This window comes from Cheilinus undulatus, linkage group 17 (genome assembly GCF_018320785.1).
Source record: "Cheilinus undulatus linkage group 17, ASM1832078v1, whole genome shotgun sequence".
In the NCBI taxonomy this organism is placed as follows: domain Eukaryota; kingdom Metazoa; phylum Chordata; class Actinopteri; order Labriformes; family Labridae; genus Cheilinus; species Cheilinus undulatus.
In genome coordinates this window covers 35,071,690-35,084,976 of record NC_054881.1, presented here as the reverse complement: position 1 = coordinate 35,084,976, position 13,287 = coordinate 35,071,690, and the positions used below count along the sequence as shown (strand labels likewise).

The 13,287-nt window shown below is 41.5% G+C and overlaps 1 protein-coding gene across 3 annotated transcripts in view; it reads left to right on the top strand.

Moving 5' to 3' along the window:
- The window catches only part of cplane1 (ciliogenesis and planar polarity effector 1), a 28,389-nt gene that overhangs the window by 5,007 nt on the left and 10,095 nt on the right, over positions 1-13,287 (top strand). For 2 of the 3 annotated variants that reach the window (XM_041811025.1, XM_041811026.1), the window contains 25 exons: positions 413-523; positions 865-1,097; positions 1,180-1,283; positions 1,359-1,515; positions 1,608-1,711; positions 2,144-2,326; positions 2,855-3,104; positions 3,199-3,396; positions 3,814-4,583; positions 4,718-4,908; positions 5,062-5,142; positions 5,235-5,399; positions 7,313-7,480; positions 7,560-7,791; positions 7,875-8,011; positions 8,104-8,321; positions 8,654-8,818; positions 9,994-10,141; positions 10,223-10,329; positions 10,422-10,571; positions 10,659-10,770; positions 10,958-11,273; positions 11,607-12,716; positions 12,881-13,029; positions 13,127-13,206. In XM_041811025.1, the coding sequence (XP_041666959.1) occupies positions 413-523; positions 865-1,097; positions 1,180-1,283; positions 1,359-1,515; positions 1,608-1,711; positions 2,144-2,326; positions 2,855-3,104; positions 3,199-3,396; positions 3,814-4,583; positions 4,718-4,908; positions 5,062-5,142; positions 5,235-5,399; positions 7,313-7,480; positions 7,560-7,791; positions 7,875-8,011; positions 8,104-8,321; positions 8,654-8,818; positions 9,994-10,141; positions 10,223-10,329; positions 10,422-10,571; positions 10,659-10,770; positions 10,958-11,273; positions 11,607-12,716; positions 12,881-13,029; positions 13,127-13,206 (5,639 nt within the window). Of the gene's footprint in view, positions 1-412; positions 543-864; positions 1,098-1,179; positions 1,284-1,358; positions 1,516-1,607; positions 1,712-2,143; positions 2,327-2,854; positions 3,105-3,198; positions 3,397-3,813; positions 4,584-4,717; positions 4,909-5,061; positions 5,143-5,234; positions 5,400-7,312; positions 7,481-7,559; positions 7,792-7,874; positions 8,012-8,103; positions 8,322-8,653; positions 8,819-9,993; positions 10,142-10,222; positions 10,330-10,421; positions 10,572-10,658; positions 10,771-10,957; positions 11,274-11,606; positions 12,717-12,880; positions 13,030-13,126; positions 13,207-13,287 lie in introns of those variants that run through there. The other variant, XM_041811027.1, reaches the window with a different exon arrangement.

Here is a 13,287-nt window from a genome sequence, read left to right as displayed (position 1 = left end):
AACCTGAGCTTCATAACGTTCCAGCAGTACCACAGACTGAATGGCTCCATGCCATGTCGCATAGATGCAGAAATTTGTGCAAAAGGGAACTCAAACCAATTACTGAGTGAATAAATGAGCATAATTATCTAGAAGGTAAGCATTTTTGTATTATAAATCCTTTTGTTGGACTGGTGTTCTGTGATGTTCTAATATTTTGAGATAGTGGATTTTTGCTTTATGTGAGCTGTAAGCTGTGATCATCAACACTAAAACAAAAGAAGTAATGCAGTATTTCACTTTGTAGTGATGAATCTAGAATATATAGACATTTCACTTCCTGAATTAAAACAGAGGGGAAAAAAACTTTTATTGATAATCAATTTTTTAGATGTACCTGTATATATGTACATAAAAATGTCTTGTTTTCTAGGTATGTGGCTTTGTGGACTCCTGATATCTGGAGAGCTGTTTCTGTGGAACAGGGACAAAGACTTGTTGAAGACTGCTGCAGCTGTCTCAGAAGTAGTTCAAATGATAACGGGTAAACACATCGCTTAAAAGTTTAGTAACAGCATTCATTTTAATGGCTGAAGACAAATGTTGCCTAAATTAATGAGATCTTGCTGCTTGTAAAACAGCTGAGTAGTTTGGATGATTTTAACTATCATGTCTAGAGTATGTATCTACACATGTGCTCCTCTATTCTGGGACTGTGATGCTTACTTGCTATTTATTTTTATCCTGGATGTAGCAGTTAAAGCTTTTTGTAGTTGGATTTTTATTCAGTTAAATAAATTGTTTCTTTTTTCAAGCTACCATTCTCCTTCTTTTAAGTAATATAGAAAATCTTCATTTCATGGATATTGGTGTTTTTACCTACAGGGAACACCGCACGACTGTCACTGCAGGTTTCAGGGGATGGAATGCGTGTGCTTCTGGTAGCCATAACGGGACAAGTCTTACTGTGGGAGTGCATGGATGTCAGAGATTTAATGGGAGTACGGGATGGCACAGTTAAAGGACAGTGGGCACACATCCAGCCCCTCGAAGACTCTGTTCTGCCATCTGAACAAGACAAAGAAGCATCCCAACACACCATCTTCATCAAGACAGAGGTCACTAAAGGAATACACATTTTACATATGGTGTTCTGTTATTAGTATATCTTTAATTTGATTTCTCTCAAATATCCTTTAGCTTATGGGTGATTCCTGCTTATCAGCGTTTGTTTTCACATCTGCAAAGAAGCTAATTATTACCTGCCTGAAAATTCAGTGGGAAGGCGTCCAAGGGAGAACAGGGTGAGTGAGCAGATGTAAGAGATATGACTCTCATTTTACTTTGCAGTAGTTTAATGTAGACATTTGTGTTCTTAGTCCTGTGGGATACAGCGTTCAATGGGCCACCAAGATGTACCCTATGTCACATCTTACTCCACCCTGCCAACCAGTGAAGTCCAGAGGGGCCCTGGTGCCAGCCTTCTCCCCAGATGGTCGTCTGTTAGCCATAGTCTTGAACCAGAGACGGCCTCAGGTAAAAAGTTCTGCCCGCTCAGTATGTTTTTATTTATCTTAAAGAAGATAAAGATGTGGAAACAAAAATTATATTTCATGTTTTTTATGCAGGCTACTCAAGTGCTCTTTGTGAGCACACAGAATTTCGTCACAGTATCATGTGGTCTTGGAGGTTGTGGGAGTAAAAAACTGGATATTCCATCTAAATACACAAGGTACAGTTCTTGTTTGCCTGTATGAATGGGAAATGTATGTTTTTTAGTTGGATGCTTTATTTGGGGGGCAACATCTTGCTGGCAAAGGTCTGGGAAAGAAGAGATAAAGGTAAGGGTCAAGGGATGACAGTCTGAAGGTACAGGTTGATTAAAAAAATGAAAAGAAGAAGATGGGTTTCAGAGAAAGATGGATATAAGAGCAGAATTAAAGGGAGAAAAACAGATAAGTTATGGTCACATACCTGTGGCACAGACATAGCATGCCTAGGCTATAATACTTAAGTCATACTAGAGGGGAATGACTACTTTTTCACATCTTCAGCAAATAGAAATAGAGTAAAACTGTATAATGAACCTCCTGCCTTCAAAACTACCTTGATATCTTCAATGTGAATTTGATAAAGACAGTTTTCTTTTCAACTTTTCCATAAGGTCTTACTGGGTTGGCAGTGTGAGCTGGTCACCAAGCGGACTTTTTCTGGCCTGTGTCCTGAAGAGAGGTTCCCTTCTCATGCTGCCCCGCCTCGGAGGGCTTCTTACACTGTCAAGTTCTGGCTGCAATGTTGATTTTGGGCCTGCACACTTCCTTCCTCTGCACCCACTCGTCACTTACAGGTATTGATTCTTTCAGTCATCCCATTCATTTTAGCTCTGGAATGAATTAACAAATAATATTCTTGATGTAATTTTAAGACATATATGTCTGTTAGCATTTTTTGGTGGTTCTGCTTTATTGTTTATTGTTTCTGTGTGATCATATTAAGTGTCCAATAGTCATTCCTTATGAAATTGCAAGATTTTATAACAATCAAGGTACCGTTTTGCAACAGAGGACTGTTTTAATTTGTGATTATTCTTCTGACTACTTTCTTGTCATTTGGCTTTTTAGGGATAATGAATCCTTTTTTTAGTTACAAATCCAAAGTTGTCACCTCTGAAAGTCTTCTTTTGTTGGACCAACATTTCCAACAACACAAGATCACAAATGAGCTAAATAGGGCTGCATCAAGTTGTCATGGTCTAACTAAACTACTGTTTAAGATGATAAAAAGATGAACTATTCACCTCATCATTTCAGCAATAGCACTATGTTTTGGATAAAGATTTTGACTTATTTCCACTAATCTTTATTTTCTTCTGCAGGCCACCAGTGTCTGCAGGGAACAGAGAGGCCTCTCTGTCCAGCTCCAGCCTGTCTGTGCGGGACGTCCTGAGACAACGCTATTCTGTCACCTGGCATCCACGGCTGCTATATCTCATCGTGTCAGATGGCTACATGGCGACGGTCATGAGGGTTTTAGATAAACCTTCTCCTGCTCTATTGCTAAAAACACTTCTTAATGACACATGCAAAGACCTTGAAAAGGCCAGCAGAGTACTGGATAAATCACAGGTACTAAACAATAGACTTCACTGACTAATTTAAGTTTGTTGTGTCTGCAAGAATGTTCTTGACATAACTGTTTCCTGTTAATGATTATTTTCAGATTCATGTGAGGGCATGGCTGGAGTCTGTATCTTCTCTGAATCTTAAGGGCAATTCTGAGGAGTTCAACCCTGATCTTACACATGGGCCCAAGGCAGACTCTGTCATCACAGCAGCTGTAGATGGTTCCACTTTACCACTTTTCCTTCAGGACCAGGGGACATTTGGTGGTACCAAGGAGCTTCTTGAGAAAATGCAGGTTGGTCAAGTCATAGAAACTGCAGTAAGATATATGCCTGAGTATGTGTCATGACTAAGGTTGTGTCACCTCAGTACTTTTCTGTGTATTTTGACACATTTCAATTTTGTTTTTTATTTTAAATAGTATTTAGAATACCAATACCAATAGCTTTAGATACCTGTGCATTTTAAGTAATATTTTGAACATAATGCTGCTCGAACAAATAGGTAGGCAGTATTTTGTAATGGAACCAACAAATTTGCCTACATATTTGTGTACTGAGTACTGGAATTTTCCTGCCACTTCTATTTTTTTGCTGTTGTATTAAAATAGGTGTTGATACAGTTTGTTTTGAACATGTATCATATCTTAGTTTCCACTATTGTGACAATGCTAGTTGCCTTTAATCTTCTGAATTTCCATGTGATTTCTCAGACTTTCTTTGAGGATGATTCTGATTTCGATGGACCTCCTGTTGGTTCTCATCTGGAAGATTGTGGCCATCTTGAGTTTGCCTCGATGTTTGACACTCTCCACGCTCTGGACACACATACTGACTCTGGACTTTTCACAAGCCCAGACTCTGAAAAGGACTTTGTTGAGACAGAAAGAAAAACTTCTCTGGTTCATCGTGAGCTTGGGAAAATCCAGAGTAAGCTGTTAACAGCCTGGGCCTTTGGCTTGTCTCTTGGAAATGCTGTGGAGAATAGATCTCTTCTGCTAAAGCGTACCCTCTGCTGTGTGGTACGATATGCCGCTTTACTCCGTTTGCTCCACAAGTGGGAGAAGAAATCCTCTTTTTCTTCTTGTCTTGTGAACTTCCTTAAAAAACTTCTCTCATTCCTTCCCTGGGATGGGGCTCATTCAGATGGACCACGCTGCCTGGGGTTGATGGTGGAATTTAGTAAACGGTTAATGTGCCTCCAGCTGAGTCCTTATCCTGACTCCCATCAGACTGATCGCTGTCTGATTTCATCCCATAGTTTGTCTTGGGTCCTGCTCATCTTGCAGCTGGTCTCTGGTTCTCTTGATCACACATACAGCCTGCAGGAGAGAATGTTCTGGTCCTCTGGAGAGAAGGAATCCCAGCCTCCACAGCTCTGGCCATCAGATGTTCTTCATGTGGCAGTGCTAGAGGATGGGAAGGCAGAGGAATCCAGCCTTATGCATAGGGCACTCCCTGTTCCTCAGAGACCTTCCAGCAGGTACAGACCACCTCCCTCTATAGAGCAGATATTGAATACATTGTTATTGGAGGTCTGCTTTTTTCATGAAATGTTAGGTTTTCCCTCATACTTAAGAACATGTCAGATTTCAGAATTTATTTTTTTCTCATCAGGTTGTTTGGCATGTGGCAGTGGGTCTACAAGATCGCCCTGCAATATGCAAAGGAACTGAAAAGCTTTGAAGGCTGTGATGGCTGGGATGAGGAGCAACAGGAGTTGTCAATCATCATATCCCAGATCCAAACAGCTCTGCAGGCAACAGGAGAAAGGCTTGAGAAGGGTCCTGCACTACTGAGTTACCCAGGTCTGCTGCAGAAAAAAAACATTTCTCTAACTGTGATCATTGTGATACTTTAAAGAAAAACACACACCAAATAAAAAAATGTAAAAGACTGATGTTAAAAAACATCATAGGAGTTATGCTTGAATACGTCTTAGTATTACTTTCTATCCTCAGGTGAACATCTTTTCCTGTCTGGCTGGTACACAGAGAGTGCAGATACGTGGAGGTCACAGATTTGTGAGGAAAGTAACAAAAGTAAGAACCTCTTTGAGATTTTTTTCTGTGGATTACACAACACGGTCGTTTTTAACCTGGATCTGTAATACTTTCTTTTTTTTTTTCTTTAGGCTGTGTGCGAAGTGTCTTCAAGCAGACTCAGCTCTGCCTGGCACTCCTTTACAGTCTGTTATCTGAGTATCGTCTGAGAGAAGCCCAGGAACTGGGGGACCACATGGCCTGCCTGATCCTGAAAAGAGCTGGACATGAGAGGAACAATGGAAACTGTGTGACAGGTCAGCCAATGATGGGAACATTCCTAATAAAAATTACGAAAAATTACAGACAGAATTACTACAAATTGCCTAAAAATTGTCAAACATTCTCAAGAGTCTGAGAGGCATTACTCTGAATAAGTCAAACATAACATTTCAACTCCTGTTGTGTGGCCACACATTAGTTAATAGTTCAACAGAAATAACATAGAGAGCCAGTTAAACTAGCTTTGATTTATTTTATTTTTAAAATTTTCTTTGTTGGTGGCTCCTGTAGAACACTTTACATGCTTTATCTCAATCATATTCCTGTCCTGCAGATTTTTTTTTGTACCTCCAAAAATGTTATCCTGCTCGCTTGTAACTAGACCTGCAGAGGTTTGCTGGGTAAAATGTAAATAAATAGCCTTTTAGCCCACTATCAGCAAATTGCATGCAGTATAATTCAGGTGACAGGCATTAAAATAAGAGACATCTTAATATTTTGACAGTATGGTTTGCTTTTTTCCCAAATTATATAAGCTTGAGCCCTGTGTGGGACTCTTTTCTTAATCCCCTTCCAGCCCTCTCCCACTGGATTTTTGACCATTAACACCCTGCTCCTGCAATGTGTACCATCCAGTCCTTCCTGCACCTGCAAAAGGTGTGTCAATCACACCCACACCCTGCATGGATTCTGTAAATCCATGTTAGATATTTAGAATAACAGACAGTGCCTTTAATTAAAGGCAATATTGGCATGCTCACTTAAGCACCACTCTGATTAAGTTTCCTGTCTGAATAATGTGTAATGGTAGTGTAATGGTGCCAGTCATGGATTAGAAAAGCAGCTGGGAGTCTCAGACTGATTGAACCCTTGGTGATGTCTTAGTAACAACAATTTCAGAGTAATATCTAAGGACCTTTTACATAGAATTTATTTTCAAGTGAAACAGGTGAAATTGTTTCCTGATCTCTGGAAAGTTTGTGCAAAGTTTGTGCAAAGCTGTAGCAGACTTCCATCAGCTCATGCAGACAGTAGGCTAATCTTTACACTAAACCCTGAGATTTACCGTCCTCATCATTAGATGCTTAATGCAATAAGGCCAATTTGCATGTAAAGGGTTATTTTTCCCCCAAATAACTGCATATGAGCTCAGTGTCTCTAAGCATCAGTGTGCTTGTGCAGTGATAGGCCAACAATACAATAAGTGGAGCATTAAAGCTGTGCCTTTTGACTTATTTACAAAGTTTTAGTGCATGCAATTTTTGTGGTGCTTTAACAAAGCATTTAACAGCGCACTTGCTGTGTGATGCTGGCTATGCAGAGACAGATCCATATTCAAACATATTTATGCAGCACCGGCGACTACAGCTGACAAAATGGCAATTAATCTGTGGTTTCTAAGTGAATGATTCCAAGAGAAACGTGTGACACATCTACTGTGTTGTCATGGTTAATATGCATTGAGAAGTGCTTTAAAAGAGAGCTTACTTTGATTGGGGATCCTGGAGAAGGTGTCTCATCTCATCTCATCCAAATATGTTTCCTTGTGGGAATGTTTCCAAAGTCCATTTTTTTTTCTGGCTCTGTTACTGTCTTGAGCTCCGAGCAAATGGAACGCGTTCAACTCAGGTTTGATGTCATTCTCAGCTCTGACCTCCAACTTCTGAGGTAAATGTAATGCAGCAGAAGCCCGGAATGATGGATTGGCACAACATTTTGGGGTTTTATAGAAAACTGTAAATATTTTTCATTGCACCTGTTTCAAACCAGCACACCCAAGAAGTCTTCTGAGTGGTATCAAGGACAATTGGAGCAACAGTGTAGCATGCAAATCAAGACAGACATGCTGACAAAGTAGTAAGATGTAATTTAACTAAACAGATTTTTTTCTAACAGGTTAACTCTTCATAATAGTTTTAATATTAAACTCTGTCTTTTCACTCTGCAGCAGACTCTCTTCCCTGCTCGTGGCTGCCAGTGGATCTTCACAGTGATACAGCGTATGCAGTTGTCCAGACCCTGGGGAGATTTATGGCCTCATATTTCACCAACCAACCCCTCTACATCCTGCCTCCTCACCACGTTGCCATCCTGCCCCCTCTACATTTACCTCATGGTATTTTTCCATTGATTCATTTCAGATGAAAAGCAAGTTTCTTCATTCTCAGTCATGTTTTAACAACATTTTCTCTCAGGTCTTGGTGTGGGCCGCTTGGTTCCATTGTGCCAGAAGGAGGTGACAGGAGCAGTGCGACGACAGCAGCTGTCAGAAGTATGGACGGTAGACTATGCCCAGGATTTGCTCCTACTTGGGGGTCTCCTTCCTGAGACTGTATGGCTAGCTTACCATTTAGGGGACTGGAAGACAGCAGCCTCTCTGAGCCTGGCTTATACCAGTTACTGCAGTGACCACTTCGATTTCACTGGGTCAGTTTGAAAGCTATCAAGCAGATAATATGTGTGCATACTTTAGTTGTGTTTGTTTGTTAGTTTACTGGCATCTTTTACAGGTTCCGAAGGAGAGAGCTTCACCTTCCAACAGATTTGGAACCAGAAAGTATTTTCCAGGTTGAGTTGGAGCATCTTCTGGGAAGCAAATCTGCCTCCCAGGAGCTCAAAGATGAAAATGAAGACAAGAGCTTTTCAGGTTAGCAGAACTTCAAAACTCTGAAATGACAACAGCTCCCTTGAAAAATGTGGGTTTTTTTATCTTTGCTTTTTCTTAACTCCTTTTGATAGACCCTTTGGAAGGAGAAGACTGGGACTCCTTACAGGTTTCCTTACAAGAGATTCTAAAGGCTTCAGTCATAGCTGGAGTGAATGTTTTGTCCTCTCCCTTGTCTTCATTGCTGGACACAGCCAAAGAAATGTGTTCTCTCTTTCCTGCATTGGTGCCAAATGGACTGTATCTGCCTTCTCCACCTCTTTATTGTCCTCAGCCTTCTCCCAACACACAGGTACATAAAAATCAACTTTTACATGCAGCATTGGTCTCCATACTGCCAGGTCTCTCTTTGGCAGATGACAACACATATCAACACATAAACATATCGATATCCACAGAAAAACCTACCACACAGGTGGAATGTGGGAAGAAGAAAGAGCGTGGCTCTCTTCATTATCCACTCTCATAAAATGGGCTATGCTTTGGTAGCAGTAAAAACAGCGTGCATTGATCCTATTAAGCCTCACCAAGCCCCTCCAGGGACTCTACTTTGGGAATCACTGACATACAGAAAGTTTACATGTAAGTCGTACTATAAAATGTTTTTGTTCATCTCATGTTTAGGATCCTGTTGGGACAATGGGACAGTTTGCAGAAGTGGCATCTCGTCACAAAGTGTCTGGAGTTCTTCAAAGGTTGCTGCTGCTCTTGAAATCAGCACGTTGCAGCCTTCCTGCAGCCCAGTGGTACATCAGCCATCTGCGTCGTAGCAGACATATACTGCATAAGGTGATTTTCCAAAACTGCTCAAGCGCTGTCAGCCCTTTTCAAGTCCAGCCACAAATTCTCTATTAGATTGAGGTCTAGGCTTTGACTTGGCCACAGCAGAACATTCACCTTGTTGTTTTTAAACCATTCCAATGTATCTTTCGCTGTATGCTTTGGGTCATTGTTTTGCTGGAAAATGAATCTTCTCCTAAGCTGTAGTTCTCTTGCAGACTAAATAAGATTGTCCTCCAGGACTTTCCTATATTTTACAGCACTCATTTTACCCCATAAGCTTTCCAGGTTTGGCTGTCGAAAAGCATGCCCACAGCATGATGCTGCCATCATGTGGTGATGTGTACTTTTTGGTGTCCACCAAACTTCGCGTCATGTCTAATGGCCAAAAAGCACCATTTGGGTCTCATCAGATCAAAGAACTTTCTTCCATGGAAACTCTGACTTTCTTTCCGTCTAGCAAAAGTTTGATTTTTCTTCAACGGTAGCTTTCCCTTTGCAACACTTCTACAAATCTTTGACTGGTGAAGAACTCAGGCAATAGCTGTATGCAGAGTCTCTCCCATCTCAGCTGCTGAGGCTTGTAACGCCTTCAGAGTGGTCACAGGTGTCTTGGTGGCCTCTCTCATTAGTCTCCTTCTTGCACGGTCACTCAGTTTTTGAGGACGCCCTGATCAACGCAGATATACACATGTGCCATATTCCTTCCATTTCTTGATGATAGATTTAACTGATCTATGGGGGATGTGCCTTAGGATTTTTTTGTATCCCTTCCCTGACTTATACCTTTCAATAACCTTTTCTCTGAGTCACTGGGAGTGTTCTTTTGTCTTCATGGTGTAATGATATTCATGAATACTGATCAACCAGTGACTGGACCTTCCATACACAGGTATCTTTATACTACAGTCACTTGAGACACATTCACAGCACTCAGGTGATCCCCATTTCACTAATTGAGAGACTACTAGCACTAATTGGCTGGACCTCTTTTGACCATGACTGCTTTATAAAATCAATAAATTGGTAAAACATCCAAGGGGGTGAATACCTTTTATGGTCACTGTTTTTGTCAGTCTATTGCAGTTTCTTCTCTGTTCATGTACAAACTTTATCATAACTTTCTGAGGTTTACATTTGGCCTTGGTATCAAGCAAATAAGGAAAATATCCCATGTTTGTCAGATCAAGCAGAAATACTCCTACCCATCAGCTCCTGAAGAAGAAAAGTCTTTTCCAGAGGGTTTGATGAAGTTTGTAACTCGGAGTGGATTCTTTAGACAAGGTTCTAATAAAGACGGCCACCTGGACCCTGACACTGTTCAAACTCTAAGTAAGCTGCCACATAAAATATATGAGTTTGCTTAATCAGGAATTGAGTTTAAAGTTTTACTGACTGTATGTTTCCTTCAAGTCTGTTTCAGAGAGCTGTGTGCTTTGTGCTGGATGCTTCATGTCAGGGACCAGCTCTCCATGTCCTGCAGGAAGTATCAGGCTGCCAGACAGCGTTTTAGAGAGCAGGTATTGCATTTAGTTCTTTTATCTGACGTGTTTATGCATTATATTTTCAGCTGGTAATGATGTTTAAATAGTTGTTTATTTCTGTCCCTCAGATCTCTGATGATTCAGAAGTAAAGTCTTCCTGTATTGATTCTCTCCTGTGGGCTTGTCGTTTGCTGCCTTTCTCCTGCTTCCTCAATGCCGAGGAGATCCTCCAGGATATACTGCTCAGCCTAGTGTCAGAACTTCCTCCTCTTTCTCTGGTGATAAGACTTGTCTTTGTTTTTCTAAGAGAGACGGCAAATCAGAAAGACCATATTACTTAATTTTTCATCACTGTTCGTTTTTAGGTTGCAGACACGTTGGTGCAAGCTTTCCCTGAGGAGGAAGAGTCAGTCAGAGTTCCTTTGAGAGAAAAATATAACTCACTGCTGCAGAGCCTGAGGCAATGTAATGTCCTCGGTATGAACACCTATATCTTAGAGTTTGATCATAATGCCTGTCTTTGTTCTTCGCTGCATGCCAGATTCGTTTTAAAAACTTTATACTTTGTGTATGACTTAAAGTGACTATATAAACAAGGATTTAGGGAGAATATATTCTACTCTTTATTTTTTAGCTTTTGTGATGTGTTTTATTTGTTCTCCAGAGGGTGATAAAGAAGAGATGAACGAGTTGATGTTGATTGTGATCCAAGACAAACGCAGGCAGAGGAGAAAACATCTCGGGCGTTTGAAGAGGCACCTGGGTCCACCTGAGTTCCATCTGTGGGAGAAAGAGGAGGAAGAGGAGGACAGGGAAAGCAAACATGGGATGGCTATGTTAAGACAGCTCTCACTGGGTACAACTCTGAGCATGAACACCTTAACTGACTGTGGGTTTCCCCCGGTGTGCAGTGATGGAGACACAGCGGAGAATACGTCCGAGGCTATTTCTCCGGAAATGCAGACTAAAACCACAACGAGGTATGTTAACAAAGCAAAAGAATAGTTTGCTGACAACTAAGGACACAGCTGTGCTGTGTTGGGTAAAAGTAAGGGACATTTTAATGGATGCCCTGTTTGTATTTGCTTAAAGTACATATGTGACTGCCAGCTATAATGTTGCAGAGATCTGTACTTCACCTCTATATAGGTGCTGATCTACTTAAACATACAAAATAGATTCTATATTATTGCATGTAGTGTTTTGATAAGTGCTCTTTGCTTTTTGATTATCACATAAATGATGTATGCATTGCCACCAAGGTGTCACTTATCTGTGTGTCTCATTTCTTTACTCTGTGTTGATTTTTACAGGGGCAAAAAAACTAAAAAAATAAAAGACAAGGCACATGTAAAGAAGGCTGCTGTGAAGACTGACAGTGTCATCAAGGAGGAGACTCATCTAAGTGGTGCCAAGGAGAAGGAGCAGCCCTCCCCTCCTGTAGTAGGCACCTGGGAGTTTGAGCTGGAAGATGAAGAGTATCTCAACTTCCTGGAGCTCTTCCTCAGCTATGTGTTGGAGAAAGACAGCTCTGATGGAGGGGAATCATTTGGAGAGCTGCCTCTGTTGAAAGGCTTCTCCTCTCAGCTGAGGGAGAGGGAGCTGCACTCACTCACCTTTGATGTGCTCACCACTATTCATCGGCGTCAAAGAGATTCATGGAGGAGACACTCGGGCAGTGATCTGCCAGTATTCAGAGCTGGCTGCTGCTACAAGCCTTTAAAGCAGGGTGAAACACCTGAGCAGCAAACTTCATCTCTTTGGAGTAAAGCCCCCATGTCCAGAACAAACCTTTCTGTTTGCTCTTTTCCTGGGCTGAGAAGTGGGAAGCAGAAAGGTTTGTTTGGCCTCCGACAGCAGAGCAGTGCCCCTTTAAACCAAGGCACAAAAAGAGGCTTCTTTGGTTCTGAAACTAGTCCTAAAAGTGCATCTCTCACAAGGAAGCAGCCAGAAAGCTTCATATATGGCTCATCATCTGTAGAAGCTGTGATTGACCTGCAGCAAGGCCTAGACCCTCAACTAGAGGCTCAGTTTCCAGAGCTGGGCAGGCTGCTGGAGTGGATGGTTCGCTGGGCGGATAGGAGGGTGCTTATTGGACATCATAGTAAAAAGAAAAGAGACCAGGGAGGAGAGGCTGGAGGAAATGCTGATGAAGCTGTGGTGATTCGTGTCAAAGCCTCAGCCCCTGCCATCCTCACATCTCTCAGCTTGATGCAGGTCAGGTTCACGGCTCTCCTAGGGAATGACCGCTACTATGCACACATCCAAATTCCAGAAACACAATGGACGGTTGCTCCTGTGCTGCAACCTGAGGTGGAGAGGCAACTAGAGAGAGAGAGCAGTGTTGATACAGGATATCCTGCATCTGCAAATACTCCCATCACCAGCCTGGATCACAATTTACACCCAGGAGAGCTGTCTGCGTGAGTATACAATGTTTGATTTATGATGGTCTATTTGAGCAATAAAGGGAAAATGCACAGATATACTAAATCCGTGTAAAATTTGCCACTGAGAAACTTAGCTTTCTTTTTTTTTTAATCTGCATAATCCAGTGTTTTATGTGCTTTTTGTTTCCTTACTGTAGTTCTCACTCAGACGATCCAGAGGAACTTGTACTTCTCAGGATGCCTCTCCCTAATGACCAGGAGGAACTGACATTTTATTCTCCACAGAGACCGTCCACATCACAGCAGCTGTGTCTCGATGATTTAGATGTCACACCAGAAAAAGAAGGTAATATAGGCCTACTGAAGATGTTGGGTCCTGTGAAGTTGCTGTGATACAGACCCTTGTAATTATTAAAATTAATTAATTTGTTTGATCTTTGCAGTGAAAAGTAGCAACAGTGAGGGCTTTGAAGAGTCATCCTCTGTGTCCAATGGAAAAATATTTAGAGACACACCTGATGCAGTGAGTATTTCCATTCAGGACTCTTATTCTTCACAGGTATCATGTAACCTTGCAAAGCAGATGGAAGCTTCAAACTGGTGT